Source organism: Chroicocephalus ridibundus, chromosome 30 (assembly GCF_963924245.1).
Source record: "Chroicocephalus ridibundus chromosome 30, bChrRid1.1, whole genome shotgun sequence".
Lineage (NCBI taxonomy): Eukaryota > Metazoa > Chordata > Aves > Charadriiformes > Laridae > Chroicocephalus > Chroicocephalus ridibundus.
Genome location: NC_086313.1, coordinates 383,375 through 411,049, shown reverse-complemented (window position 1 = coordinate 411,049; position 27,675 = coordinate 383,375). Strand labels below are relative to the sequence as shown.

Sequence of the window (27,675 nt, the reverse complement as noted above, 5' to 3'; positions counted from 1 at the left end):
GGGGTGGTCTCGGGCGGAGGGGGCGTGGTCTCGGGCGGAGGGGGCGTGGTCTCGGGCGGAGGGGGCGTGGTCTCGGGCGGAGGGGGCGTGGTCTCGCCCGCCGGCCCCGCCCCCCCGGCGCGCCTTATTGACCACGGCGTAAGTGACGTCCATGGCGGGGGGGGGGCGGGGGGGGGCTCCGCCGGCACCGACACGCTCCTGGGGAGGGGGGGGGGGGGAAGGGGGAGAGAGAAGGGTCCCGGTGGTCCCGGGGGGGGGGAGGAGGGGGAACGACACACCCAGATATCGGGGTGTCCCCCCCCCTAAAAAGAGTGGTCCCAGGCGGGGGGGGGGAACCCAGAAATCGGGGTGTCCCTCCCCAAAGGAGGGGTCCCGGGGGGGGGGGGGGACAGCCAGAAATCGGTGTCTCCTCCCACCAAAAGAGGGGACTCAGGCGTGGGGGGGGGGGCGACCCAGGGTTGTGTTCCCCCCCCCCCCGCCCCCCCCCGAAAAGATGGGTCCCAAGTGTCTGGGGGGGGGGTGGGGGGGGTGGCTCACCTGAAGAGGGGGGGTCGCAGGGCTCGGCGGGCAACAGCGTCTTGATAGAGGGGGGGCTGCGGGGGGGGGACACACACGCAGAAAAGGTCGGGGGGGGGGGGAGGGGTCACCCTGCCGCCTGGGTGCCTCCGAGCACTTCTGGTTTCCTGGGGAAGGAAGTGTCAGACCCGCCCCCCCCCGCCCCACTCCGGGCCCTCCCGAACGCCTGGGTGCCCCCCCCCAACCCCCCCACTGAGCTCCCCCCCCCCCCCTCAAATGCTGGGTGTCCCCCCCCAACAATTCCCGCGTCCCCCCGAATCCTGGGTTTCCCCCACCCCGAAGCTTGGGCCGTTCCCCCAAATTTTTGGGGCGTCCCCCCCCCCCGCCCCCCCCACCTGGACGCCCCGGGCCAGGCTGGGGTGGGTGGGGGGTGGTGGCGCCATGGGAGGGGGGTCCCTTTTTTTGGGGGGGGGGGGGGACGCGACACCCAGGCGTGCGGGAGGGAGATGGAGGGGTCGGGGTGGGGGGGAAGGGGTAGGGGTCCCGCAGGCTCCGCCCCCCCTTTGGGTGAAGCCCCGCCCCCTTTCGTGCTAAACCACGCCCCCTTCCCGTGAAGCTCCGCCCCCCTTGGGCTAAGTCCCGCCCCCCCCTTGGGTTGAGTCCCGTCCCTATGGGCCCTATAGCTCCTTTTTGGGGGGGGGGGGTGGGGCCTATAGCCCTTCCAGCTCCCCATAGGTCTGGGGTGGGGGGGGGTGGGGGCAGGGCCCCATAGCCCCTATAGGCTGCTGGGGGTCCCTATAGGGTGTATAGGGCTCGGGTGGGGGGGGAGGGGGGGTCGCCTATAGGGCCCGGGGGTCCCTGTAGCCCCTATAGGGGTCCCCTATAGGTCTGTCGGGGTCTCCTATAGGTCTCTAGGGGCCTTTCTATAGGGCCCTGGCATCCCTGTAGCCCCCTATAGCATCCCCTCTAGGCCCATGGGGGGTCCCCTATAGGGTCCTAGGGTCGGGGGTAGCCCCTATAGAGTCTCCTACAGCTCCTCTAGGGTCCTCTATAGGGCCCAGGGGGTTCCTGTACCCCCTGGGGATCCCCATGGCCCCTATAGAGCCCCCTATAGGCCTGTGGGGGTCCCCTATCGGGCGGGGGGGGTCCCTATAGCCCCTATAGGCCCGGGGGGGCGGGGCCAGAGCGGACCCAGGCGTCCGGGTCACGCGGCGCTGAGTGATCCCGGCCCCGCCCCCCCCCACGACGTCAATCAAGGCGGGGGGGGTGACGTCACGAGGCGGCGGGGGGGGGGGGAGAGGAAAAGGAGCCCGCCAAAAGTGACGTCACGGCGCAGGCGCCGCGGCTTCCTCCCCGCCCTCAACCTAAGCCCCGCCCCCCGCGCTCCCCGATTGGCCGCAGCGGGGGAGGGGGCGCGCGCGCCGCGCCCTGATTGGCCGGAGGGGGGAGGGAGGGGCCGCGCGGTGACGTCGGCGGGCGGCGCGCGCGCGCGCGGCCCCGGGGAAGCGGCGCGCTGCGGCGGGAGCGGGAGCGGGGCCGCGCGCGCCGGTGAGCGGGGGCGGGGCCTCGGAGGGGGGAGCGATGGAGAGGCGGGGCTTAGCAGGGGAGAGCCACCAATGGGGACACGGCCTGGGAGGGAGGGGCGGGGCTACGGCGCCGGGTGGGTGCCCCGGTGGGCGGAGCTTAGCGGGGAGGCGCCACCAATGGGGGCGCGGACGGAGAGTGAGGGGCGGGGCTATGGCGCTGGCTGGGCTCCCAGGGGGCGGGGGCTTAGCGGGGAGGAGCCACCAATGGGGGCGCGGACGGAGAGTGAGGGGCGGGGCTACGGCGCTGGCTGGGCTCCCAGGGGGCGGGGGCTTAGCGGGGAGGAGCCACCAATGGGGGCGTGGCCGGAGAGTGAGGGGCGGGGCTACGGCGCTGGCTGGGCTCCCAGGGGGCGGGGCTTAGCAGGGAGGAGCCACCAATGGGGGCGCGGCCGGGGAGTGAGGGGCGGGGCGACAGTACCAAGTGGGTTGCCCCGAGGGGGCGTGGCTTATGCCTAGGGGCGTGGCTTAGTCGAAGCCCCGCCCCTTCGGGGGTTGTGGGCAGGCCCTGGCAACCCAGGTGGGCCCTTCTGGCCACCCCGCAGGTGGCCGTGGCGGCCCCGGGGCCTCCCCGCTGGGCCCAGGAGGGGACGGCGGCCATGGCAGCTCACCTCGGCACGGAGGAGGAGGGGACGGCGGCCATGACACCACTGCCTCACCCTGGGGAGGAGGAGGAGGAGGAGGAGGAGAAGGAGGGGGACGGCGGCCATGTCACCCTCGGTGTCCCACCACGAGGAGGAGGAGGGGCCGGCGGCCATGGCGTCCCCAACGTGTCACCTGGGTGGCGAAGAGGAGGAGGCGGTGGTGACGGCGTCGCCCTCGGCGCCCCACCATGGCCAAGACGAGGTGCCGATGGCCGTGTCACCCCCCGCCGTGCCACCGTGGTGGCGAGGAGGAGGAGGAGGAGGAGGAGGGGACGGCGGGCACATCACCCTTGGCGGCCCACCATGAAGAGGAGGGTGGCGGCGGCGGCTGTGTCACCCTCGGTGTCCCACGGCGGCCAAGGCGAGGTGACGGCGGCCACGGCAGAGGTGACGCCCCGCCCCCGAGGAGGAGGAGGAGGAGGAGGAGGAGGAGGAGGAGGCGCCCACCGTGTCCCCCCCCGCCCCTGGAAGAGGAGGCACCGGTGGCCGGGTGGCGTGGCGGGGGGGGACGAGGAGGCGGCGGTGGCCCCGGTGGCAGCGTGGGGGGTGACGAGGACGTGACGGCGGCGGGCTGGCGGGGGCCGGCGGAAGCACGTCTTCGTGCTGAGCGAAGCGGGGAAACCCATCTACTCCCGGCACGGCAACGAGGAGGCCCTGGCGGCCACCATGGGCGTCATGATGGCCCTGCTCTCCTTCAGCCAGAGCGGCGGCAACGCCATCCGCGCCATCTGCTCCGGTAAGGGGCCGGGGGGGTCCCCAAAAAATACCCCCCCCCACCACCCATGGGGTGCCCCCCCCCCGCCCCACCCAGGGGTACCCCCAGTTTGAGCCCCCACCCCCACCCTGGGTAGCCCCAAATCCACCCAATAGCTCCAAATTCCCCCCCCCCCCCAACCCCCAGGGACAGCCCCACCCCACCCCCAAAAAAAAATCCCTGGGGGTCCCCCAAAAATCCCCCCCCATCCTGGGTACGGCAACCCCCCACCCCCCCGCCAAACCCACGGGTTTCCCCCTCGAAACCCCCCCCTGACCCCCCCCATTTTCCCCCCCCCCCCCCAAAACCCCCCCTGACCCCCCCATTTCCCCCCCCCCAGAGGACCGTACCCTGGTGTTCGAGCAGCGGGGCCCGTTGCTGCTGGTCTCGGTGTCCCGCACCCGTCAGTCGGACCGCCCAGCTGCGCCGGGAGCTGGCCTTCCTCCACGACCAGATCCTCAGCCTCCTCACCCGGGGGGGCATCGCCCGCGTCTTCGCCTCGCCGCCGGGGCTACGACCTCCGTCGCCTGCTAGCCGGGGCCGAAGCCGTCCTGGACCGCCTGCTGGCCGGGGCGGCGGCAGACGGCCGCTTGCTTTTAGGGGCGGCTCGTTGCCTGCCGTTACCCGCCGGCCTCCGCCGGGGCGTCTCGGCCGCCCTCCGCCGCGCCGCCGCCGCCGCCGCCGTGCCGGCCCCCGCCGTGGCTTTGCTGGCGGCCGGCGGCCGCTTGGTGACGGCGGCCCGGCAGCGGGCCATGGCGGAAGGCGGGGGGGCTGCGAGCCAGCGACCTCCACCTCCTCCTCAACCTTTTGGGGAGCGGGGCGGGGGGCGGGGCGAGGTGTGGACCCCCCGTTTGCCTGCCCCGCTTCAACCCCGACGGTTATTTCTACGCCTACGCCGCCGCCCTGGGGGAGGACGGGGACGACGGCGGCGGCGGCGGCGGGGTGACGCTCATCCTGCTGTCGACGGAGCGGGAAGGCTTCTACGCGGCGGCCGGCTGCCGGCGGCGGCTGGAGGAGACGCTGCGGGCGCAGGGCTGGTTGGGGGAGCTGGGGGCGGCGGCGCGGGGGGGGACGGGCTACGGCCCCGCTCGTCCCGGCGCCCCCGAGCTCCGGCATTTTCTCTACAAGCCTTTGGAAGGGCCGGAGGAGATGCAGCAGCTGCCGCAGTTCACCAGGTAAACCCCTCAATTTGGGGACGAGGAATAAGGGGGGGGGGCGGGACGCGTCACCGGTGGCGCGGGTGACATCGCGGCATCCCCGTCCCCCCCCTCTTTGTCCCCGTGGCGGGTTCAGCCCCGAGCTGGAGGAGCCCTACGCCAGCGAGGAGGAGCAGCAGCGGCTCTTCGACCCTCTACCACTACCTGCACAGCCGCGTGCACAGCCCCCACCGGCCCCTGCGCCTCCTCTACCACGTGGCCGAGAAGGAGACGCTGTTGGCCTGGGTGAGTTGGGGACCGTCGGTAGGCTTCAGAGTTAACGGAGGGGGTCAGCGGTACCACCCTTAGGAGGTTCCAGAGTTAACAGGGAGCATTTATTGGTAAGCACCGGTCAGTAGGTTCCAGAGTTAACAGGAGATACTGGCTGGAGTTATTGTCAGTAGGTTCCAGAGTTAACGGGGGGGGTGTGTGGTGTGTTTGTGTGTGTGTGTGTGTCACCGGTACCACCCTCAGTAGGTTCCAGAGTCAACAGGGAGTGTTAACAGGGAGCGTTTACTGGTGCCACCCTCAGTAGGTTCCAGAGTTAACAGGGTTACCGGGTCACTCCCTGGTGGTGCTGTCAGTAGGTGCCAGAGTTAACAAGGGCTGCTCACCAGCAGTGCCATCAGTAGGTCCCAGAGTTAACAAGATTAATGGGTCGCTCCCTGGTGGTGCCATCAGTAGATCCCAGAGTTAACGGGTCACTCTCTGGCGGTGCCATCAGTAGGTCCCAGAGTTAACGGGTCACTCCCTGGCGGTGCCATCAGTAGGTCCCAGAGTTAACGGGTCACTCCCTGGCGGTGCCGTCCGTAGGTCCCAGAGTTAACAGGGCTAATGGGTCACTCCCTGGCGGTGCTGTCAGTAGGCACCAGAGTTAACGGGGGCTGCTCACCGTGGGCGCCGTCAGTAGGTCCCAGAGTTAACGCGGGCACCGGCCGCCTCCCCCCGGGGCGCAGGTGACCAGCAAGTTCGAGCTGTACGGCTGCTTCAGCCCGCTGGTGACGAAGGCGGGGGCCATCGGGGTGCTGACCAAGCTGCTGCGCTGGCTGAAGAAGGAGGAGGACTGGCTCTTCATCCGCTACCCGCCCCCCCTACCCCGCCGGGGCCGAGGGATGAGCCCCAATAAAGCAGGAGGAGAAACGAGTCCCTGTCTTGGGGGGGGTGTGACGTCATGGGGTGATGTCGTGGGGTGATGTCATGGCGGGGAGGGGAGGGAGGTGGGGGGAAATGGGGCAAAATGGCGGGGGGAGAAGGGATGGAAAATGGAGGGGAGAGGGGACAGAAAACGGGGGGGGGGAAGGTGACAAAACGGGGGGGAAAAGGTGACAAAACGGGGGGAAAAGGTGACAAAATGGGGGGGAAAGATGACAAAACGGGGGGAAAGGGGATGGAAAATGGGGGGAAATGTAACAAGATGGGGGGAAAAGGGATGGAAAATGGGGGGGAAAGGGATGGAAAACGGGCAGGAGAAGGGACAGAAAATGGGGGGGAAAGGTGACAAAATGGGGGGAAAAGGGATGGAAAACGGGGGGAAATGTGACAAAATGGGAGGGAAAGGGATGGAAAATGGGGGGAAAATATGACAAAATGGGGAAACGGATGGAAAATGGTGGGGGACAGGTGACAAAATGGGGGGAAAAGGGATGGAAAATGGGGGGGGAAGGGATGGAAAATGGGGGGAAAATGTGACAAAATGGGGAAAGGGATGGAAAATGGGAGGGGACAGGTGACAAAATGGGGGGAAAAGGGATGGAAAACGGGGGGAAATGTGACAAAATGGGGGGGGAAAGGGATGGAAAATGGGGGGAAAATATGACAAAATGGAGAAAGGGATGGAAAATGGGGGGGACAGGTGACAAAATGGGGGGGGGAGGGATGGGAAATGTGACAAAATGGGGGGGGAAAGGGATGGAAAATGGGGGAAAATATGACAAAATGGGGAAAGGGATGGAAAATGGGGGGGGACAGGTGACAAAATGGGGGGAAAAGGGATGGAAAACGGGGGGAAATGTGACAAAATGGGGGGGAAAGGGATGGAAAATGGGGGGAAAATATGACAAATGGAGAAAGGGATGGAAAATGGGGGGGACAGGTGACAAAATGGGGGGGGGAGGGATGGAAAATGGGGAAAATATGACAAAATGGGGAAAGGGATGGAAAATGGGGGGGAGAAGGGACCTAAAATGGGAAAAGGTGACAAAATGCGGGGGGAAAGGGATGGAAAATGGGGGGGGAGAAGGGACAGAAAGTGAGGGGGAAACATGACAAAATGGGCAAAAAGGGATGGAAAATGGGGGGGAAATGTGACAAGATGGGGAGGAGAAGGGACATAAAATGGGGGGGAAGGGGAAAAAATGGGGGGAAAGGGGACAAAATTGGGGTGAGAGAAAATGGAGGGAAAATGTGACAAAACGAGGGAGAAGGGACGGAAAATGGAGGGAAGAGGGGACAGAAAATGGGGGGGAAATGTGACAAAATGGAAGGGAGAGGGGACAGAAAATGGGAAATGTGACAAAATGGGGGGGGAAGGGACGGAAAATGGGGGGGAGAAGGGACAGAAAATGGCGGGAAGAGGTGACAAAATGGGGGGGGACAAAGAAAAATGGGGGGAAATGTGACAAAATGGGGGGGAAGGACGGAAAATGGGGGGAAATGTGACAAAATAGGGGGGAAAAGGGTCAGAAAATGCCGGGAAAAACATGACAGAAAATGGCGGGAAGAGGTGACACAAAATGGCGGGAAGGGGTGACAGGAACGAGGGGGAGGAGGTGACAGAAAATGGGGGAACGTGACAGAAAATGGGGGAAAGGGGGCAGAAAATTGAGGAAAATGGTGACAGAAAACTGGGGGGGGGGAGAGACAGAAATGAGGAGGAAGAGATAACAGAAAATGGAGTGAAACGTGACAGAAAATGGCAGGGAGAGGGGACAGAAAGGAGGGTGAAGAGGTGACAGAAAATGGAGGAAAATGTGACAGAAAATGGAGGGAAACGTGACAGAAAATGGCAGGAAACGTGACAAAATGGGGGGAAACGTGACAAAATGGGGGGGGAAACGTGACAAAATGGGCGGAAACGTGACAAAATGGCGGAGGGAAACGTGACAAAATGGAGGGAAGAGATGACAGTAAGAGAAAATGTGGGAGAAAATGCGGGGAAGATGTGACAAAATGGGGAAACGTGACAGAAAATAGAGGGAAGGGGGGAAGAAATTGGAGGGAAATGACAGAAAATAGGGGAAACGTCAGAAAATGGAAGAAAAATATAGAAAATGGGGGGAAAATGTGACAGAAAATGGAGAGGAAAAGGGACAGAAAATAGGAGGAAATGTGAGGGAAAATGGAGGGAATCACGACAGGAAATGGAGGGGAAACGTGACAAAAAATGGAGGAGGAAAGAGGACAGAAAATGGAGGAAAACATGACAGAAAAGAGTGAAAAGGGGACAGAAAATGTGGGGAAACGTGACAGAAAATGGAGAGAAGAGGGGACAGTAAAGAGGAGGAAGAGGCGGCAAAAAATGGTGGGAGGAGGGGACAGAAAAGAGGTGGAAAAGGTGACAGAAAGGAGGGGGAAGAAGGGACAGAAAACGGAGGGAAAAACGTGACGGGAAAATGGGGGAAGAGGTGACAGAAATTGGAGGGAAGGGGGGAAAGAAAATGGAGGGAAACATGGCAGAAAATGGGGGGCAACGTGACAGAAAATGGGGGGCAAATGGGACAGAAAAGAGGGGGAAGAGGTGACAGAAAATGAAGCGGAAAAGGGACGGAAATTGGGGGAAAACGTGACGGAAAATGGGGGAAAACGTGACAGAAAATGGGGGAAAATGTAACAGAAAATGGAGGGAAGAAGGGACAGAAAATGAAGGGAAGAAGGGACAGAAAATGGGGGAAAACGTGACAGAAAATGCGGGGCAGATGGGACAGAAAAGAGGGGGAAGAAGTGACAGAAAATGAAGGGGAAAAAGGACGGAAAATGGAGGGAAGAAGGAACAGAAAATGGGGGAAAACATGACAGAAAATGGAGGGAAAAAAAGATAGAAAATGGTGGGGAACGTGACAGAAAATGGAGGGAAGAAAGGAAAGAGATTTTGGGGGAAATGTGATAGAAAACAGAGAGAACACGTGACAGAAAAATGGCGGGGAAGAAGGGATGGAAGATGAGGGGAAACGTGACAGAAAACGGAGAGAAGAAGGGACGGAAAATGGGAAAACGTGGCAGAAAAGGGAGGGAAGAAGGGACAGAAAATGGAGGGAAAAGGGGACAAAAAGACAGGGAGGAAGGACGGGGACAGGAGATGGCGGGCCGAGGGACAGGGAGGGTGACAAGGGGCGGAGAGGGACCGGCCACCATCATCGTCACCTGTGTGCCCTCAGGCGGCGGCCATGGACGGAGCCACGGAGGGTGAGGGAGCGGCGGCCATGTGCATCCCCTGTCCCTGCGTGTCCCCGAGTGTCCCCTGGGGACCACGGTGACACCCTGTGTGTGTCCCCCCCCACCACCACCACCAAGGTGTCCCTTGTCCCCCGTCATGTCCCCCCGCCGGGGGCCCACGGCTGGAGGCGCTGCTGGGGCGGATCCGCAGCCTGCACCGGGGTGAGTGTGTCCCCACGTCCCCCATGTCCCCTCCGTGTCCCCTCCGTGTCCCCCCGTGTGCCCCCCATGTCCCCCCATGTTCCCCATATCCCTGTGTCCCCCATGTCCCCAGGGCCACCATGTCCCCCCCCCTGAACCTCCATGGCCCCGTGTCCTCCTGTGTGTCCCCATGTCCCCCGTATCCTTGTGTCCCCTCATGTCCCCATGTCCCCCGTGTTCTCCCGTGTCCCCCATATCCTTGTGTGTCCCCGTGTCTCCCCCTGTCCCTCCATGGCCCCCCCATGGCCCCATGTCCTCCTGTGTGTCCCCATGTCCCCCATATCCTTGTGTCCCTCATGTCCCCATGTCCCCCGTGTTCTCCCGTGTCCCCCATATCCTTGTGTGTCCCCGTGTCCCCCCCGGCCCATGTCCCCCATGTCCCCCCCCGGCCTCATGTCCCCCATGTCCTTCACGTCCCCCATGTCCTCTATTTCCCCCCACGTCCCCCATGTCCCCCCCCAGCCCCATGTCCCCTATGTCTCCCCGTCCCCATGTCCCCCACGTCTCCTGTGTCCCCCCACGTCCCCCCCATGTTCCCCCGTGTCCCCCCCTGTCCCCCCTGTCCCCGCAGCCCGTCAGACGGTGGCGCAGGAGCTGGCGGAGGCGCAGGGACGCAGCGAGGGGCTGCGACCGGCACCTGCAGCAGCGTGAGTCACCCCGGGGACGACACCCGGGTGCCCCGCGGTGGGGGTGTCCCCAGACGTGGGGGGGGGGGGGGGCGGGCGGGAGGTCCCCAGGTGTCCGGGTGTCCCCACCGCGCTGGCGTTGTCCCCTGTCCCCGCAGTGGAGGAGCGTCAGGCGGCGCTGGAGGGGCTCTGGCAGCAGAAGCAGGGTGAGGCCTTCCCCCCCCCACCCCACCCCCCCCCCACCCTCCCAGCACGCCCTGGGGGGCCTTTTTTTGGGGGGGGGGGGGTGTCCCAGGGACCCTTTTTGGGGGTGTCCCCTGTGTCTCGTGTGTGTGTGTCCCGTCCCCCCCCAGACACCGGTGTCCCCTCCCCCCCGGCAGAGGCGCTGCGGGTGGCCCGGCTGCGCAGGGAGGAGGTGGAGGCCGAAGGTCAAAGGTCAGTGACCCCTGACCCCTCACCCCCAACGTGCCCCCCCATCCGCCATGGTGACCTCTGACACCAGCGACCTCTGACCCCGCGACCTCGGGTGACCCCTGGCACGCTGGTGACCTCTGACCCCTCCCAGACCCCCCCGTGACCCCTGACCCCGGTGACGTCTGACCCCTCCCACACCCCCCCGTGACCCCTGGGCCTGGTGACCTCTGACCCCTCCCAGACCCCCCCGTGACCCCTGACCCCTGGTGACCTCTGACCCCTCCCAGACCCCCCTCTGACCCCTGACCCCTGGTGACCTCTGACCCCTCCCAGACCCCCCCGTGACCCCTGACCCCGGTGATGTCTGACCCCTCCCAGACCCCCCGTGACCCCTGACCCCGGTGACCTCTGACCCCTCCCAGACCCCCCCGTGACCCCTGACCCCGGTGACCTCTGACCCCTCCCAGACCCCCCTCTGACCCCTGACCCCGTTGACCTCTGACCCCTCCCAGACCCCCCTCTGACCCCTGACCCCGTTGACCTCTGACCCCTCCCAGACCCCCCCGTGACCCCTGACCCCGGTGACCTCTGACCCCTCCCAGACCCTCCTGTGACCCCTGACCCCCTGGTGACCTCTGACCCCTCCCAGACCCCCCTGTGACCCCTGACCCCGGTGACGTCTGACCCCTCCCAGACCCCCCCGTGACCCTGACCCCGGTGACGTCTGACCCCTCCCAGACCCCCCCCTGTGACCCCTGACCCCTGTTGACCTCTGACCCCTCCCAGACCCCCCCGTGACCCCTGACCCCTGTTGACCTCTGACCCCGCATCCCTCTGGTGACCCCCTGGCCCCCCGGTGACCCCTGCCCCTTGACCCCTGCTGACCTCTGCCCCATAGCCCTCGCCAGGTGACCCCTGCCCCCCCCATTGACCTTTCCCCCGCCCCACGACCCCCCCATGACCCCTGGGTGACCCCCGGGTGACCCCCGACCCCGCAGGCGCCGGGGCCTGTGCCTGGGCCGCCAGCGGGACCTGGCGGGGGCGGGGGAGGAGCGGGGCCGCCTGCGTCACCTGCGCCGGGGACACAGGTGGGTCAAAGGTCAAAGGTCAAAAGGGGGGTGGGTGGGTGTGTGTGTCACATGACACTGGGGGGGGTGTCACATGACGCAGGCAGGAGTTCTGGCAGCAGCTGGAGGCCATCATGGAGGAGCACCAGCGCCTGCGGGACGCGCACTGTGAGCCCCCCCCTCCCCCCCCCCCATACACCTGTGTCCCCTCCCTGTCCCCTCTGGGACCCCCCCCCCTTCTTCCCCCTCCCCCACCCCATAGGCCCCGGCCCAGTTGGAGGCTGAACTGGTGCGACTGGAGGAGGAACGGGAGAAGCTGCTGACACAGGGTGAGACCCGCACCCATGGGACCCCCCCCCCAGACCCCTGGGGACTCCCCCAGACCCCTGGGACTCCCCCAGACCCCTGGGTGTCCCCCGCCCCCGCGCGCCCCTGGGATCCGAGACCCCTGGGTGTCCCCCACAGACCCCTGGGTGTCCCCCCCCCAGGCCCCCTGGGACTCCCCCCAGACCCCTGGGTGCCCGCCCTGGGAGACCCCCCAGACCCCTGGGTGTCCCCTCCCTGCGCCCCTGGGACCCCCCCAGACCCCTGGGTGTCCCCCACTGCGCCCCTGGGACCCCCCCCCAGGCCCCTGGGACTCCCCCAGACCCCTGGGTGCCTGCCCCTGGGAGCCCCCCAGACCCCTGGGTGTCCCCCCCCTGCGCCCCTGGGACCCCCCCCAGACCCCTGGGACTCCCCCAGACCCCTGGGTGCCCGCCCTGGGAGCCCCCCCAGACCCCTGGGTGTCCCCCCCTGCACCCTTGGGACCCCCCCCCAGACCCCTGGGAGCCCCCCCAGACCCCTGGGTGTCCCCCCCTGCACCCTTGGGACCCCCCCCAGACCCCTGGGAGCCCCCCCAGACCCCTGGGTGTCCCCCCCTGCACCCTTGGGACCCCCCCCAGACCCCTGGATGTCCCCCCCAGACCCCTTGGACCCCCTGTGTGGCCCCCCCCCGCACTCCTGGGTGTCCCCCCCCCTAGACCTCTGGGACCCCCCCCCAGACCCCTGGGTGACACCCCCGGACCCCTGGGGCCCCCCCAGACCCCTGGATGTCCCCCCCCTGCGCCCTTGGGACCCCCCCCCAGACCCCTGGGAGCCCCCCCAGACCCCTGGGTGCCCGCCCTGGGAGCCCCCCCAGACCCCTGGGTGTCCCCCACTGCGCCCCTGGGACCCCCCCCAGGCCCCTGGGACTCCCCCAGACCCCTGGGTGCCTGCCCTGGGAGCCCCCCAGACCCCTGGGTGTCCCCCCCTGCACCCTTGGGACCCTCCCCAGACCCCTGGGACTCCCCCAGACCCCTGGGTGTCCCCCCCTGCGCCCCTGGGACCCCCCCCAGGCCCCTGGGGCCCCCCCCAGACCCCTGGGTGTCCCCCCCCCAGACCCCTGGATGTCCCCCCCTGCGCCCCTGGGACCCCCCCCCAGACCCCTGGGACTCCCCCAGACCCCTGGGTGCCCGCCCTGGGAGCCCCCCCAGACCCCTGGGTGTCCCCCCCCTGCACCCTTGGGACCCCCCCCAGACCCCTGGGAGCCCCCCCAGACCCCTGGGTGTCCCCCCCTGCACCCTTGGGACCCCCCCCAGACCCCTGGATGTCCCCCCCAGACCCCTTGGACCCCCTGTGTGGCCCCCCCCCGCACTCCTGGGTGTCCCCCCCCCTAGACCTCTGGGACCCCCCCCCAGACCCCTGGGTGACACCCCCGGACCCCTGGGACCCCCCAGACCTCTGGGTGCCCCCCCTGGGACACCCCCCCTCCCCTTTAACACCCCCCCCCCCGCAGAGCGCCACCTGCTGGAGGCCGAGGAGCAGCTGGGCCCCGAAGCCCATGTGGCCAGGTGAGACCCCCCCCCCCCGCCCCCGGCCACGCCCTCCGGGCTCCCGGCCACGCCCACACGGGCTCCAGGCTCCGCCCCCAGCATCAGGCTCTGCCCCCCCAGCACACGGCCACGCCCCCGAGGGGGCCTGGCCCCGCCCACAAGCACCTGGCTCCACCCCCCAATGCCCTGACCCCGCCCCTTTATTAGCTGGCCCCGCCCCCTTAACCACCACCCCCACACACCCTTGGCCCCGCCCCCTTAGGGCCTAACCCCGCCCCCTGATGCCCTGTGCCCGCCCCCCCGGCAGGCGATTGGTGGAGCAGGCGGAGGCGGGGGCGCGGCGGCGGCTGGAGGCGGAGCTGGGGCGGCAGCAGGTGGGGCTGCGCCGCCGGGAGAGGTGGGTGCCCCCGCCCCCCCGGGGGGGGTGTGACCCCTGGGTGTCCCTCGGGTGTCCCCTGGGTGTCTCCCCGGGTGACACCCCCCCCCCCCCGTCCCCTCCCCCCCCCCCCCAGGCTGTGGGAGGAGCTGGAGCGGCTGCAGCGCCCCCCCCAGTGAGGGGACGGGGCGGGAAGGGACGGCGCCCGCGACACCACCCCCGTGCCACCTGCGTCACCGGCGTCACCTGCGTGTCGTGTGGACCCCCGCGGCCCCGTGGCCCCCGTGGCCCCTCACCTCCCCCCGCGTCCCCACGTCCCCCCCCCCCCACGTCCCCATGTCCCCCCCCGTGTCCCTGTGTCTCCCCACGTCACCGTGTCCCCTCTGTGCCCCCCAATGTCCCCAATATCCCCAATGTCCCCTGTGTCCCACCAGTGTCCCCATGTCCCCACATCCCCCCCATGCCCCTGTGTCACCCCGTGGCCCCGATGTCCCCCCATGTCCCCCTCTATTCCCCGTGTCCCCTGACGTCCCCCATGTACCCCCAATGTCCCCATGTACCCCAAATAAACGTCCCCAAGTGCCACCACCGCTCGTGTCTCTCCATGTGCCGTTTCACCCCCCCACACACACACCATGGCCGCCCCCCGTGGGCGCCGCCATTTTGCCCCCCTGCGCGCAGCCGCCGCCGCCATTTTGACCTCCCCACCCGGAAGCGGAAGTAGCCTCGGCCTTGCCACTTCCGGCTTCTTCCTGGCTGGGGGCTGCGGCCGCGACAAAGGGGCGATGGTGAGGGGGGACAGGGACTCCGGGGTCCTTTTTGGGGGGGGTCCCGGTGGTTCTGAGCCCCCCCCCCCATTTTTATCATCCCCCCCCCATAGGACAGCGAGTTCTCGGACGCGGAGGCGGGCCCGGGGGGGGAGGAGAACGCTCCGGTTTATTGCGTGTGTCGCAAACCCGACATCAACTGCTTCATGATGTGAGTGCGGGGCGGGGGGGGGGGGCTGGGGACCCTTTTGGGGGGGGGTGGGGAGTTTTGAACCCCTCGGTCCCCTTTTGGGGGGGTCCTGGACACCTGGGTCCCCTTTTCGGGGGGTTGGTGGGGGGGTTTGGCCCCTCGGTCCCCTTTTGGGGGGGTCCTGGGCACCTGGGTCCCCTTTTGGGGGGGTTGGTGGGGGGGTTTGGCCCCTCGGTCCTCTTTTGGGGGGGTCCTGGACACCTGGGTCCCCTTTTGGGGGGGTTGGTGGGGGGGTTTGGCCCCTAGGTCCCCTTTTGGGGGGGTCCTGGACACCTGGGTCCCCTTTTGGGGGGGTTGGTGGGGGGGTTTGGCCCCTCGGTCCCCTTTTGGGGGGGTCCTGGACACCTGGGTCCCCTTTTGGGGGGGTTGGTGGGGGGGTTTGGCCCCTAGGTCCTCTTTTGGGGGGGTCCCGGACCCCTGGGTCCCCTTTTGGGGAGGGATTGGGGGGGTTCTGGACCCCTGGGACCCTTTTTTGGGGGGGTTGGGGGGGGGGTTTGGACAGTTGGTTCCCCTGTTGGGGGGGTCCGGGACCCCTGGGTCCCCTTTTGGGGTGTGTCTCGGCTTCCTGGGTCCGCTGGGTGACCCCCCCCTGTCCCCCCCGTCCCTCCCACCGTGTGTCCGTTCCCCCCCCCCCCCCGGCAGCGGGTGCGACAACTGCAACGAGTGGTTCCACGGTGACTGCATCAACATCACCGAGAAGATGGCCAAGGCCATCCGGGAGTGGTACTGCCTCCAGTGCCGCGGTGAGACACCCCCCCCCGCTATTTTTGTGGCCCCTCCCACCCATGGGTGCCCCTTTTTGGGGTGCCCCTGGGTGCCCTGGTCCCTCTGGGGGTGGGTTTGGGGGGGCTGGGGTGAGCTTGAGAGGGAGAAATAGGTCGCCCCGGACACCAGGGTGCCCTTTTGGGGGGTCTGGGTGCCTTTCTGGGGGGGTCCTGGCCCCCTGGGTGCCTTTTTGGGGGGGTCCCACACCCATAGGTCCCTTTTTGGGGTGCCCCTGGGTGCCTGGGTCCCTCTGGGGGTGGGTTTGGGGGGGCTGGGGTGAGCTTGAGGGGGAGAAATAGGTCGCCCTGGACACCAGGGTGCCCTTTTTGGGGGTCTGGGTGGCTTTTTGGGGTGTCCCACAGCCATGGGTGCCATTTTGGGGGGGGTGAGTGCCTTCTTGGGGGGGTCCTGACCACCTGGGTGCCTTTTTGGGGTGCCCCTGGGTCCCTTTTGGCGTGGGTTTGGGGGGGCTGGGGTGAGTTTGAGGGGGAGAAATGGCTCCTGTGGGACCCCTGAGTCCCCTTTTTGGGGGTCTGGGTGCCTTTTTTGTGGGGTCCTGGCCACCTGGATGCCCTTTTTGGGGGGGGGTCCTGGGTGCCTGACCCCCCCCTTCCCCCCGCCCCCCCAGAGAAGGATCCCACCCTGGAAATCCGGTACCGGCACAAGAAATGGCGGGAGAAGGAACGGGAACACGAGAGCGCCAAAGCCCAGGAGCTGGCGCTGGAACAAGGCCGGGCCGCCAAGGTGGGCACCCAGGTAGCCGGGGGCGGGGGGGGGGGGGGGCGCGGGGCACGCCCAAGTGGCCTGGGGGGGGGGCACCCAGCTCCCCCCCCTCCAAGCTCCTGGGTCCCTTGTGGGTGGGGGGTACGGGTCACCCCCCAGACCCCTGGGACCAGCCCTCCCCGAGTTCCTGGGTGCCCCCCCCCGGACCCCTGGGTCCCTCCCAGACCCCTGGGTGCCCCCCCTGAGCTCCTGGGTGTCCCCCCCCTCAACACCTGGGTCCCTCCTGGACCCCTGGGTGCCCCTCCCAAGCTCCTGGGTCCCTTGTGGGTGGGGGTCTGGGTGCCCCCCCGGGTGCCTGGGACCCCTCCTGGACCCCTGGGTGCCCCCCCAAGCTCCTGGGTCCCTTGTGGGTGGGGGTCTGGGTGCCCCCCCCGGACCCCTGGGACCACCCCTCCCCGAGTTCCTGGGTGGCCCCCCCCCAAGCTCCTGGGTCCCTCCCGGACCCCTGGGTGCCCCCCCCCGGACCCCTGGGTCCCTCCCAGACCCCTGGGTGCCCCCCCCCAAGCTCCTGGGTCCCTCCCGGACCCCTGGGTGCCCGCCCCCCCGGACCCCTGGGTCCCTCCCAGACCCCTGGGTGCCCCCCCCCGGACCCCTGGGTCCCTCCCAGACCCCTGGGTGCCCCCCCTGAGCTCCTGGTTGTCCCCCCCCTCAACACCTGGGTCCCTCCTGGACCCCTGGGTGCCCCCCCAAGCTCCTGGGTCCCTTGTGGGTGGGGGTCTGGGTGCCCCCCTGGGTGCCTGGGACCCCTCCTGGACCCCTGGGTGCCCCCCCAAGCTCCTGGGTCCCTTGTGGGTGGGGGTCTGGGTGCCCCCCCCAGACCCCTGGGACGCTCCCTGAGCTCCTGGCTCCCTTGCGGGGGAGGGTACCGGTGCCCCCCCCGGGTGCCTGGGACCCCTCTGGATCCCTGGGTGCCCCCCCCAGACCCCTGGGTGCCCCCCCCCGAGCTCCTGGATCCCCCTCAATTCCCGGATCCCTTGTGGGTGGGGGTCTGGGTGCCCGCCGTGACCCCTGGGACCCCCACCCCGGACCCCTTTGTGTCCGTGTGTCCCGTCCCCGCCGTCCCCCCCCCCCCCCCGTTTCCCCCCCCCCCCCCCCAGATCAAGCGCTCGGCACGCATGTGCGGGGAGTGCGAGGCGTGCCGGCGGCCGGAGGACTGCGGCCAGTGCGACTTCTGCCGCGACATGAAGAAGTTCGGGGGCCCCAACAAGATCCGCCAGAAGTGCCGGCTGCGGCAGTGCCAGCTGCGCGCCCGCGTGAGTCCCGGCGTGTTCTTGGCGTGTTCTTGGCGTGTTCTTGGCATGGCGGCGAGCGCTTCGTGGCGTGTTAACGTCTGCTTGGGGCGGCCTGAGCGCGGGCTTGGTGGGGGCTCGGTGCGGGCGGGGCGTGTGTTTGGCGTGGCCTTAGCGTGTGCTTGATATGATCGTAGCGTGTGCGTGGCATGGGCTTGGCGGGGGTTAAGCGTGTGCGTGGGACGGCCTTAGCGTGTGCGTGGCGTGGCCTTGGCGGGGGCTTAATGTGGTGTTAGCGTCACGGGCCCTGACGCGTCCCCGTGTGTCGCATCCCGTGTCCCTGGCGTGTCCCTGTGTCACCCGTCCCGTGTCCCTGACGTGTGCCATGTCCCCAACGTGTCCCTGTGTCCCCCGTCCCGTGTCCCCAACGTGTCCCTGTGTCCCCCGTCCCGTGTCCCTGACGTGTCCCTGACATGTGCTGTGTCCCTGGCATGTCCCTGTGTCCCCCGTCCTGTGTCCCTGACGTGTGCCATGTCCCCAACGTGTCCCTGTGTCCCCCGTCCTGTGTCCCCAACGTGTCCCTGTGTCCCCCGTCCCATGTCCCCGACGCGTCCCTGACATGTGCCATGTCCCCAACGTGTCCCTGTGTCCCCCGTCCCGTGTCCCTGGCGTGTCCCTGTCCCGTGTCCCCCACATGCCCCGTGTCCTTGACGTGTCCTTTTGTCCCCTGTCCCATGTCCCTGCCGTGTCCTTGTGTCCCCCATCCGTGTCCCCGGGTCCGTTCCTGTGTCCTTGACGTGTCCTTGTGTCGCCATCCCGTGTCCCCAACGTGTTCTGTGCCCCTCATGTGTCCCTGTGTCACCCTGTCCCGTGTCCCCACGTGTCCCTGACATGTCCCTGATGTGTCCTGTGTCTCTGACATGTCCCTGTGTCACCCCGTCCCGTGTCCCCATGTCTGTCCCTGTGTCCCCCACGTGTCCCTGTGTCACCCCGTCCCGTGTCCCCATGTCTGTCCCTGTGTCCCCCACGTGTCCCTGTGTCACCCCGTCCCGTGTCCCCGTGTCTGTCCCTGTGTCCCCCACGTGTCCCTGTGTCACCCCGTCCCATGTCCCCATGTCCCCCATGTGTCCCCTGTCCCTGCCGTGTCCTCGTGTCACCATCCGGTGTCCCCGACGTGTCCCGTGCCCCTGATGTGTCCCTGTGTCACCCCGTCCCGTGTCCCCCACGTGTCCCCCACGCGTCCCTGTGTCCCTGACGTGTCCCTGACGTGTCCCTCTCCCCCCCCAGGAGTCCTACAAGTACTTCCCCACCTCGGTGAGTCACCCAGTCCCTTCGAGGGGGGGGGATGGCGGGGGGACGGGGGCCCTGGGTGTCCTCTGGGTGTCAGTGGGGGGGGGGGGGGTCTGGGTGCCCCTGGGTGTCATTGCGGGGGTCCCCCGGGTCCCTTGAGGGGTGATATGGGGTGGGGGGGGTGTCGGGTTCCCCCCCCGGCTGTCCGTGGGGGGGTCTGGGTGTCAATGCCGGGGGCGGGGGGGGGTCCCTGGGCACCTGGGTCCCTTAGGGGGTGACACGGGGGGGTCTCGGTCCCCCCTGGGTGTCAGTAGGGGGGTCCCCTTGGGTCCCCATGGTCCCTTAGGGGGTGACATTGGGGGGGGGGGGTCTGGGTGGCCCTGGGTGTCAATGGGGGGGGTCCCTGGGCACCCGGGTCCCTTAGGGGGTGACATGGGGGGGGGGTCGGGTGGCCCTGGGTGTCAATGGGGGGGGTCTGGGTGTCAATGCGGGGGGGGTTCCGAGCACCTGGGTCCCTTAGGGGGTGATATGGGGGGGTCTGGGTGCCCCTGGGTGACAATGGGGGGGGTCCCTCTGCACCTGGGTCCCCTTTGGGTGTCAATGGGGGGGTCCCCTGGGTGCTTGGGTCCCTTAGGGGGTGATATGGGGGGGCGTCTGGGTGCACCCTGGCCGTCAAGGGGGGGGTCCCCAGGGGGCGGGAGGGGGTTGGGGGGTTGGTGGGGGGGTGCCGGCCGCCTGGGTGGGTGCTGACCCCCCCCCAGCTGGCGCGGGGGCGCGAGGGGGAGCTGGAGCTGCTGAAGGAGCAGCTGGGGGCGGCGGCGGGGGGGGCCCCCGAGAACCTCTCGGACGAGGAGCTGCCGCTCGACCCCCGGCTCTACCAGGAGCTCTGCGCCGGCGCCTTCGACGAGCACGGCCTGGTGAGGACCCCCCCCCCACGCCCCACAAGTGCCCCCCCCACCCCACAGGTGCGCCCCACGCCCCCCAAATCCTGCTCCGGGGAGCCTAAATCCTCCCAAACTGGGCCAAAACTGCCCCAAAACGCGCCCCGGAGGTACTGAATTGCTCCAAAATGCCCTCAAAATACCTTAAATTTGGCCTCGGGGACCCCAAGTTCCCCCCAAATGCCTCAAATTCACCCCAAATAGCCCCAAATTTGGCCTCGGGGACCCCAAGTTCCCCCCAGATGCCTCAAATTCACCCCAAATAGCCCCAAATTTGGCCTCGGGGACCCCGAGTTCCCCCTAAATGCCTCAAATTCACCCCAAATACCCCAAATTTGGCCTCGGGGACCCCAAGTTCCCCCCAAATGCCTCAAATTCACCCCAAATAGCCCCAAATTTGGCCTCGGGGACCCCGAGTTCCCCCCAAATGCCTCAAATTCACCCCAAAAAGACCCAAATTTGGCCTCGGGGACCCCAAGTTCCCCCTAAATGTCTCAAATTCACCCCAAAAAGCCCCAAATTTGGCCTCGGGGACCCCAAGTTCCCCCCAAATGCCTCAAATTCACCGCAAAAAGCCCCAAATTTGGCCTCGGGGACCCCAAGTTCCCCCCAAATCGCCCCAAAACGCCCCAAGTTCAGGCCCAGCTCCCCCCAAATCCCCCCAAACTGGCCCTAAAATGCCCCAAAAATTGATCCTGGGGACCCCAAATTCCTCCAAAATGCCCCAAATTCCGCCTCGGGGAACCCAAATTCCTTCCAAATTGCCCGAAAAAGCCCAGAGTTTAGTCTCGGGGACCCCAAATTCCTCCAAAATTGCCCCAAAATGCCCAAAATTCAGCTCCGGGGACCCCAGATTCCTCCAAAATCACCCCAAAATGCCCAGAATTTGCCCCGGGGACCCCAAATCCCCCCGGAATGACGCCAAAAAGCCCCAAAATCGCCCCCGGGGACCCCAAATTGCCCCAAAATTGCCCCCAAATGCCCCAAATTTGGCTCCAGGGACCCTGAATTCCCCCCAAAATTGCCCTAAATTTGGCCTCGAGGACCCCAAATTCCCCCAAAATCCCCCCAAAACTGGGCCCTGGGGACCCCAGTTCCCCCCCCGAACGCACCCCGGGGCCTCGCAGACCCCCGGCGGCGTGTTTTTGGCGTGTTTAGGCACGTCGAAGCGTGTTCTCGGCGTGTTTAGGCGCGCAGAGGCAGGCTCTAAGCGTGTTGAGGCGTGTCGGAGCGGGTTCGGGTCTGCCGAAGCGTGTCCTAAGCGTGTTCAGGCACGTCAGGGCGTTTCAGGCGTGTCAAAGCGTGTGCTAAGCGTGTTCAGCCGTGCCAGGGCGCTCTTAAAGTACATTTATGTGGGTCAAGGCGTGTTTTAAGCGTGTTTAGGCACGGCCAGGTGTGTTTTCGGCGTGTTTTAAGCACGCTTAGGCACGTCAAGGCGCACTTTTAAGCACGTTTAGGTGTGCCGAGGCGTGTTTTATGCATGTCGAGGCGTGTTTTAAGCATGTTTAGGCACGTCAAGGCATGTCTGAGCCGCATCAAGGCGGAGTTTAAGCATGTTCAAGCTCGTCAAGGCGTGTTTTAAGCATGTCAAGGTATGCGCTAAGCATGTGTAGGCACGTCAAGGCGTATTTAAACACGTCAAGGTGCGTTTTAGGCGTGTTTTAGGCATGTCAAGGCTTCCTTAAGCATGTCGAAGTATGTTTTTACACGTTAAGATGTGTCTTTGCATGTTAAGGCGTGTTTTTACATGTTAAGGCGTGTTTTTCCGTGTCGAGGCGTGCTCCAGGCGCGTCAGGACGTGCCTTCGGCACGCCAGGATGTATTTGCGCTCCCTCTCTTGGCGTGTTTTCCCGTGTTGGGGGGTGGTTTCCCCGCGTCCAGGCGTGTCCTGGCGTGGGCCCGGGGAGCTGAGGCGTGTTCTTGGCGTGTTCCCCTCCCCCAGCCGTGGCTCAGCGACCCCGAGGACGCCCCTTTCCTCGACCCCGTCCTGCGCAAACGCGCCGTCAAGGTCAAACACGTCAAGCGCCGGGAGAAGAAATCCGACAAAAAGGTACCACTGGGAGGCACTGGGAGGGCCGCTGGGAGCTGCTGGTGGCACTGGGAGTCACTGGGAGGGCTACTGGGAGCTGCTGGTGGGCACTGGGAGTCAGTGGGAGGGCTACTGGGAGCTGCTGGTGGGCACTGGGAGGCACTCGAACGGCTACTGGGAGCTGCTGGTGGCACTGGGAGGCACTGGGAGTCAGTGGGAGGGCTACTGGGAGCTCCTGGTGGGCACTGGGAGTCAGTGGGAGGGCTACTGGGAGCTTCTGGTGGGCACTGGGAGTCAGTGGAAGGGCTACTGGGAGCTGCTGGTGGCACTGGGAGTCACTGGGAGGGCTACTGGGAGCTGCTGGTGGGCACTGGGAGTCACTGGGAGGGCTACTGGGAGCTGCTGGTGGGCACTGGGAGTCACTGGGAGGGCTACTGGGAGCTGCTGGTGGGCACTGGGAGTCACTGGGAGGGCTACTGGGAGCTGCTGGTGGGCACTGGCAGTCACTGGGAGTCACTGGGAGGGCTACTGGGAGCTGCTGGTGGGCACTGGGAGTCACTGGGTGGGCTACTGGGAGCTGCTGGTGGTACTGGGAGGGCTACTGGGAGCTCCTGGTGGGCACTGGGAGGGCTACTGGGAGCTGCTGGTGGCACTGTGAGGGCTACTGGGAGCTCCTGGTGGGCACTGGGAGTCAGTGGGAGGGCTACTGGGAGCTGCTGGGAGGCACTGGGAGTCAGTGGGAGGGCTACTGGGAGCTGCTGGTGGGCACTGGGAGTCAGTGGGAGGGCTACTGGGAGCTGCTGGTGGCACTGGGAGGCACTGGGAGTCACTGGTGGGCACTGGGAGTCACTAGGAAGGCTACTCGGAGGTCCAGGTTGGGCACTGGGATATACTGGGAGTCACTGGGAGGGCTAGTGGGAGCTTCTGGTGGGCGCTGGGAGGCACTGGGGGTGACTGGGAGTCACTGGGAGGCCCCAAAGCTTACTGAGATGGCCACTGGGAGCTAGTGGGGGTGACTGGGAGCTACTGGGAGGGCTCCAGGTGGTCGCTGGAGCCTTACTGGTCTGAACTGGGGGTTGCTGGGGGTGACTGGGAGCTACTGGAGGTGACTGGGAGGCACTGGGAGTCACTGGGAGGGCTACTGGGAGCTGCTGGTGGGCACTGGGAGTCACTGGGAGGGCTACTGGGAGCTGCTGCTGGGCACTGGCAGGCACTAGGAGGGCTACTGGGAGCTGCTGGTGGCACTGGGAGGGTTATTGGGAGCTGCTGGTGGGCACTGGGAGTCACTGGGAGGGCTACTGGGAGCTACTGGTGGGCACTGGGAGGCACTGGGAGTCACTGGGAGGGCTACTGGGAGCTGCTGGTGGCACTGGGAGGCACTGGGAAGGGCTACTGGGAGGTGCTGGTAGCACTGGGAGGGTTACTGGGAGCTGCTGGTGGGCACTGGGAGTCACTGGGAGGGCTACTGGGAGCTGCTGGTGGGCACTGGGAGGCGCTGGGGGTGACTGGGAGTCACTGGGAGGGCTACTGGGAGCTGCTGGTGGCACTGGGAGGGTTACTGGGAGCTGCTGGTGGGCACTGGGAGTCACTGGGAGGGCTACTGGGAGCTGCTGGTGGGCACTGGGAGTCACTGGGGGTGACTGGGAGGCACTGGGATGCCCACTGGGAGCTACTGGGGGCGACCGGTGGCTACCGGGAGGGCTCCAGTTGGCCTGTAGGTTTGGGGGGGGGGGCGCCTTAGGGGCGTTTGCTGGTGGTAACTGGTGGTAACTGGTGGTAACTGGTGCGGGGGGGCAGAAGGAGGAGCGCTACAAGCGGCACCGGCAGAAGCCGCGGCACCGGGAGCGGAGCCGGCACCCGGAGCGCCCGGACGCCCGCGACCCCGCCGGGCTGGGCCAGTGCCTGGGGCCCGGCTGCACCCGCCCCGCGCGGCCCCCCTCCAAGTACTGCAGCGAGGCCTGCGGCGTAGCTGGCCGCCAAGTGAGTGCAGACCAGTACGGACCAGTACAGACCAGTACAGACCAGTATGGGGGGGAGACGGGGTGGCGGGGAGACGCGGAGAGCCCTGGGGTGTCCCGGTTTTCCGAGGGCTGGGAGGGAGGATGGTGGCGTCCGGCTGCTTGCCTCGTCGGGACAGACCAGTACGGACCAGTGTAGACCAGTTCAGACCAGTATAGACCAATACAGACCAGTATGGACCAGTATGGACCAGTATAGAGAGAGACCGGGCAATGTAGAGTGTGAGAGAGCCCTGGGGTGTCCCGGTTTTCCGAGGGCTGGAGGGAGGATGGTGGCGTCCGGCTGCTTGCCTCGTCGGGACAGACCAGTACGGACCAGTATAGACCAGTATAGACCAGTATGGACCAGTATGGACCAGTATAGAGAGAGACCGGGCAATGTAGAGTGTGACAGAGCCCTGGGGTGTCCCGGTTTTCCAAGGGCTGGAGGGAGGATGGTGGCGTCCGGCTGCTTGCCTCGTCAGGATAGACCAGTATGGAGCAGTATAGACCACTATGGACCAGTATGGAGCAGTATAGACCAGTATGGACCAGTATGGAGCAGTATGGAGAGAGAGCGAGCAATGTAGAGAGTTAAGAGATCCCTGGGGTGTCCCAGTTTTCCGAGGGCTGGAGGGAGGATGGTGGCGGTTGGCTGCTTGCCTCGTCAGTACGGACCAGTACGGACCAGTAGGGACCAGTACAGACCAGTAGGGACCAGTACAGACCAGTATGGACCAGTATAGAGAGAGAGAGAGCAATGTAGAGTGTGAGAGAGCCCTGGGGTGTCCCGGTTTTCCAAGGGCTGGAGGGAGGATGGTGGCGTCCGGCTGCTTGCCTTGTCAGGATAGACCAGTACGGACCAGTACGGACCAGTACAGACCAGTATGGATCAGTAGGGACCAGTATAGAGAGAGAGGGAGCAATGTAGAGTGTGACAGAGCCCTGGGGTGTCCGGGTTTTCCGAGGGCTGGAGGGAGGATGGTGGCGTCCGGCTGCTTGCCTTGTCAGGATAGACCAGTATAGACCAGTACAGACCAGTATAGACCAGTATGAACCAGTATGGACCAGTATAGAGAGACACCGGGTAACGCAGAGTGTGACAGAGCCCTGGGGTGTCCTGGTTTTCCGAGGGCTGGAGGGAGGATGGTGGCGTCCGGCTGCTTGCCTTGTCAGGATAGACCAGTACAGACCAGTACAGACCAGTACAGACCAGTACAGACCAGTATAGACCAGTATGGACCAGTATAGAGAGAGACCGGCAATGTAGAGTGTGACAGAGCCCTGGGGTGTCCCGGTTTTCCAAGGGCTGGAGGGAGGATGGTGGCAGTTGGCTGCTTGCCTCGTCAGGATAGACCAGTATGGACCAGTATAGACCAGTATGGACCAGTATGGAGAGAGAGCGAGCAATGTAGAGAGTTAAGAGATCCCTGGGGTGTCCCGGTTTTCCGAGGGCTGGAGGGAGGATGGTGGCATCCGGCTGCTTGCCTCGTCAGGATAGACCAGTACGGACCAGTATGGACCAGTATAGACCAGTACGGCCCAGTACAAACCACAAACCCCGCAGATGCGCGAGTGGACTCCCCCCGCGGACCCCAGCGTGTGTCCCCAGTGCCCTCCCCGGGCTCCCCCCCCGCCCCAGCACGTCCAGCCCGCCCCCACTCGATCCCAGTGGATCCCAGTGGATCCCACACTGGATCCCCCCCCGGGGGCACTGGGGGGGGCCTGGAGCTCCCTCCCCCCCCCCCAACCGCCCCCCAACTCACCCTGGGATCCCGGAGGGACCCACAACATCCTGCCCCCGGTGGGTCCCAGCCTGGATTCATAGTGGATCCCGCACCGGATCCCGGGGATCCCGGGCTGCTGGGACACTGTGGACCCCCCGGGACGCCTCCATTGACCCCGTCCCCCCCCATCCCATCTATGGATCTATGGATCCTTCCATGGTGGATCCCAGGGTGGATCCCAGACCGGATCCCGGGGATCCCGGCTGCTGGGACACCAGGGAACCCCCGGGACGCCTCCATTGGCCCCGTTCCCCCCCATCCCATCTATGGATCTATGAGATCCTTCCATGGTGGATCCCAGGGTGGATCCCGCACCGGATCCCTGGGGATCCCGGGCTGCTGGGACACCAGGGAACCCCCCAGGACACCTCCATTGACCATGTTCCCTCCCCCATCCCATCTATGGATCTATGAGATCCTTCCATGGTGGATCCCAGGGTGGATCCCAGACCGGATCCCGGGGATCCCAGGACTGCTGGGACACCAGGGAACCCCCAGGACGCCTCCATTGACCATGTTCCCCCCCCATCCCATCTATGGATCTATGAGATCCTTCCGTGGTGGATCCCAGGGTGGATCCTGCACCAGATCCCAGACCGGATCCCGGGGATCCCGGGCTGCTGGGACACTGTGGACCCCCCGGGACACCTCCATTGACCCCGTTCCCCCCCATCCCATCTATGGATCTATGAGATCCTTCCATGGTGGATCCCAGGGTGGATTCCTGCACCAGATCCCAGACCGGATCCCGGGGATCCCGGGCTGCTGGGACACCAGGGAACCCCCAGGACGCCTCCATTGACCATGTTCCCCCCCATCCCATCTATGGATCTATGAGATCCTTCCATGGTGGATCCCAGGGTGGATCCCAGACCGGATCCCGGGGATCCCAGACTGCTGGGACACCAGGGAACCCCCAGGACGCCTCCATTGACCCCGTTCCCCCCCATCCCATCTACACCATCCATCCGCAGTGGATCCCAGTTGGATCCCGCACCGGATCCCGGGGATCCCGGGCTGCTGGGACACCAGGGAACCCCCAGGACGCCTCCATTGACCCCGTCCCCCCCCATCCCACCTATGGATCTATGAGATCCTTCCATGGTGGATCCCAGGGTGGGATCCCAGACTGGATCCCAGACCAGATCCCGGGGATCCCGGGCTGCTGGGACACCAGGGAACCCCCAGGACGCCTCCATTGACCATGTTCCCCCCCCATCCCATCTATGGATCTAGGAGATCCTTCCATGGAGGATCCCAGGGTGGATCCAGACCGGATCCCAGACCAGATCCCGGGGATCCCGGGCTGCTGGGACAACTGTGGACCCCCCGGGACGCCTCCATTGACCCCGTCCCCCCCCATCCCACCTATGGATCTATGAGATCCTTCCGTGGTGGATCCCAGGGTGGATCCCAGGGTGGATCCCAGACCGGATCCCGGGGATCCCGGGCTGCTGGGACACCAGGGAACCCCCAGGACGCCTCCATTGACCATGTTCCCCCCCATCCCATCTATGGATCTATGAGATCCTTCCATGGAGGATCCCAGGGTGGATCCCAGACCGGATCCCAGACCAGATCCCGGGGATCCCGGGCTGCTGGGACACTGTGGACCCCCCGGACGCCTCCATTGACCCCGTCCCCCCCCATCCCATCCATGGATCTATGAGATCCTTCCATGGTGGATCCCAGGGTGGATCCAGACTGGATCCCAGGGATCCCAGGGTGCTGGGACACTGTGGACCCCCCGGGACGCCTCCATTGACCCCGTCCCCCCCCCATCCCATCTACGCCATCCATCCGCAGTGGATCCCAGGGTGGATCCCGCACCGGATCCCGGGGATCCCGGGCTGCTGGGACACTGTGGACCCCCCGGGACGCCTCCATTGACCCCGTCCCCCCCCATCCCACCTATGGATCTATGAGATCCTTCCAGGGTGGATCCCAGGGTGGATCCCAGACCGGATCCCGGGGATCCCGGGCTGCTGGGACACTGCGGACCCCCCGGGACGCCTCCATTGACCCCGTCCCCCCCCCATCCCACCTATGGATCTATGAGATCCTTCAGGTGGATCCCAGGGTGGATCCCAGGGTGGATCCCAGACCGGATCCCGGGGATCCCAGACTGCTGGGACACCAGGGAACCCCCAGGACGCCTCCATTGACCCCATCCCCCCCA

At 66.3% G+C, this 27,675-nt stretch overlaps 3 protein-coding genes across 3 annotated transcripts; all 3 read left to right on the top strand.

Annotated features, from left to right (window-relative positions):
* The first annotated feature begins 53 nt into the window (after positions 1 to 53).
* Positions 54 to 5,886, top strand: LOC134508039 (vacuolar fusion protein MON1 homolog B-like). The gene is given in 10 exon segments (XM_063319109.1): positions 54 to 138; positions 2,645 to 3,321; positions 3,323 to 3,479; positions 3,838 to 3,908; positions 3,910 to 3,996; positions 3,998 to 4,261; positions 4,263 to 4,672; positions 4,791 to 4,845; positions 4,847 to 4,939; positions 5,650 to 5,886. Coding segments are annotated over 9 exon segments (1,764 nt in total). The 5' UTR covers positions 54 to 138; positions 2,645 to 2,931.
* Positions 5,887 to 8,677: 2,791 nt separating this feature from the next.
* LOC134508038 (uncharacterized) lies at positions 8,678 to 11,717 on the top strand. The gene is made up of 6 exons (XM_063319108.1): positions 8,678 to 9,286; positions 10,110 to 10,157; positions 10,332 to 10,386; positions 11,364 to 11,487; positions 11,536 to 11,600; positions 11,695 to 11,717. Exons 1-6 carry the CDS (start codon positions 8,843 to 8,845, stop codon positions 11,715 to 11,717), a joined length of 759 nt encoding a protein of 252 aa, XP_063175178.1. The 5' UTR covers positions 8,678 to 8,842.
* On the top strand, positions 11,696 to 26,698 carry LOC134508037 (CXXC-type zinc finger protein 1-like). The gene is made up of 13 exons (XM_063319107.1): positions 11,696 to 11,761; positions 13,246 to 13,300; positions 13,590 to 13,679; positions 14,340 to 14,446; positions 14,539 to 14,636; positions 15,318 to 15,418; positions 16,069 to 16,184; positions 17,321 to 17,476; positions 18,740 to 18,766; positions 19,504 to 19,659; positions 21,626 to 21,733; positions 23,510 to 23,736; positions 26,212 to 26,698. The coding sequence occupies exons 2-13, from the start codon at positions 13,291 to 13,293 to the stop codon at positions 26,696 to 26,698; spliced, it is 1,683 nt and encodes a 560-aa protein (XP_063175177.1). The 5' UTR covers positions 11,696 to 11,761; positions 13,246 to 13,290.
* Positions 26,699 to 27,675: the final 977 nt, after the last annotated feature.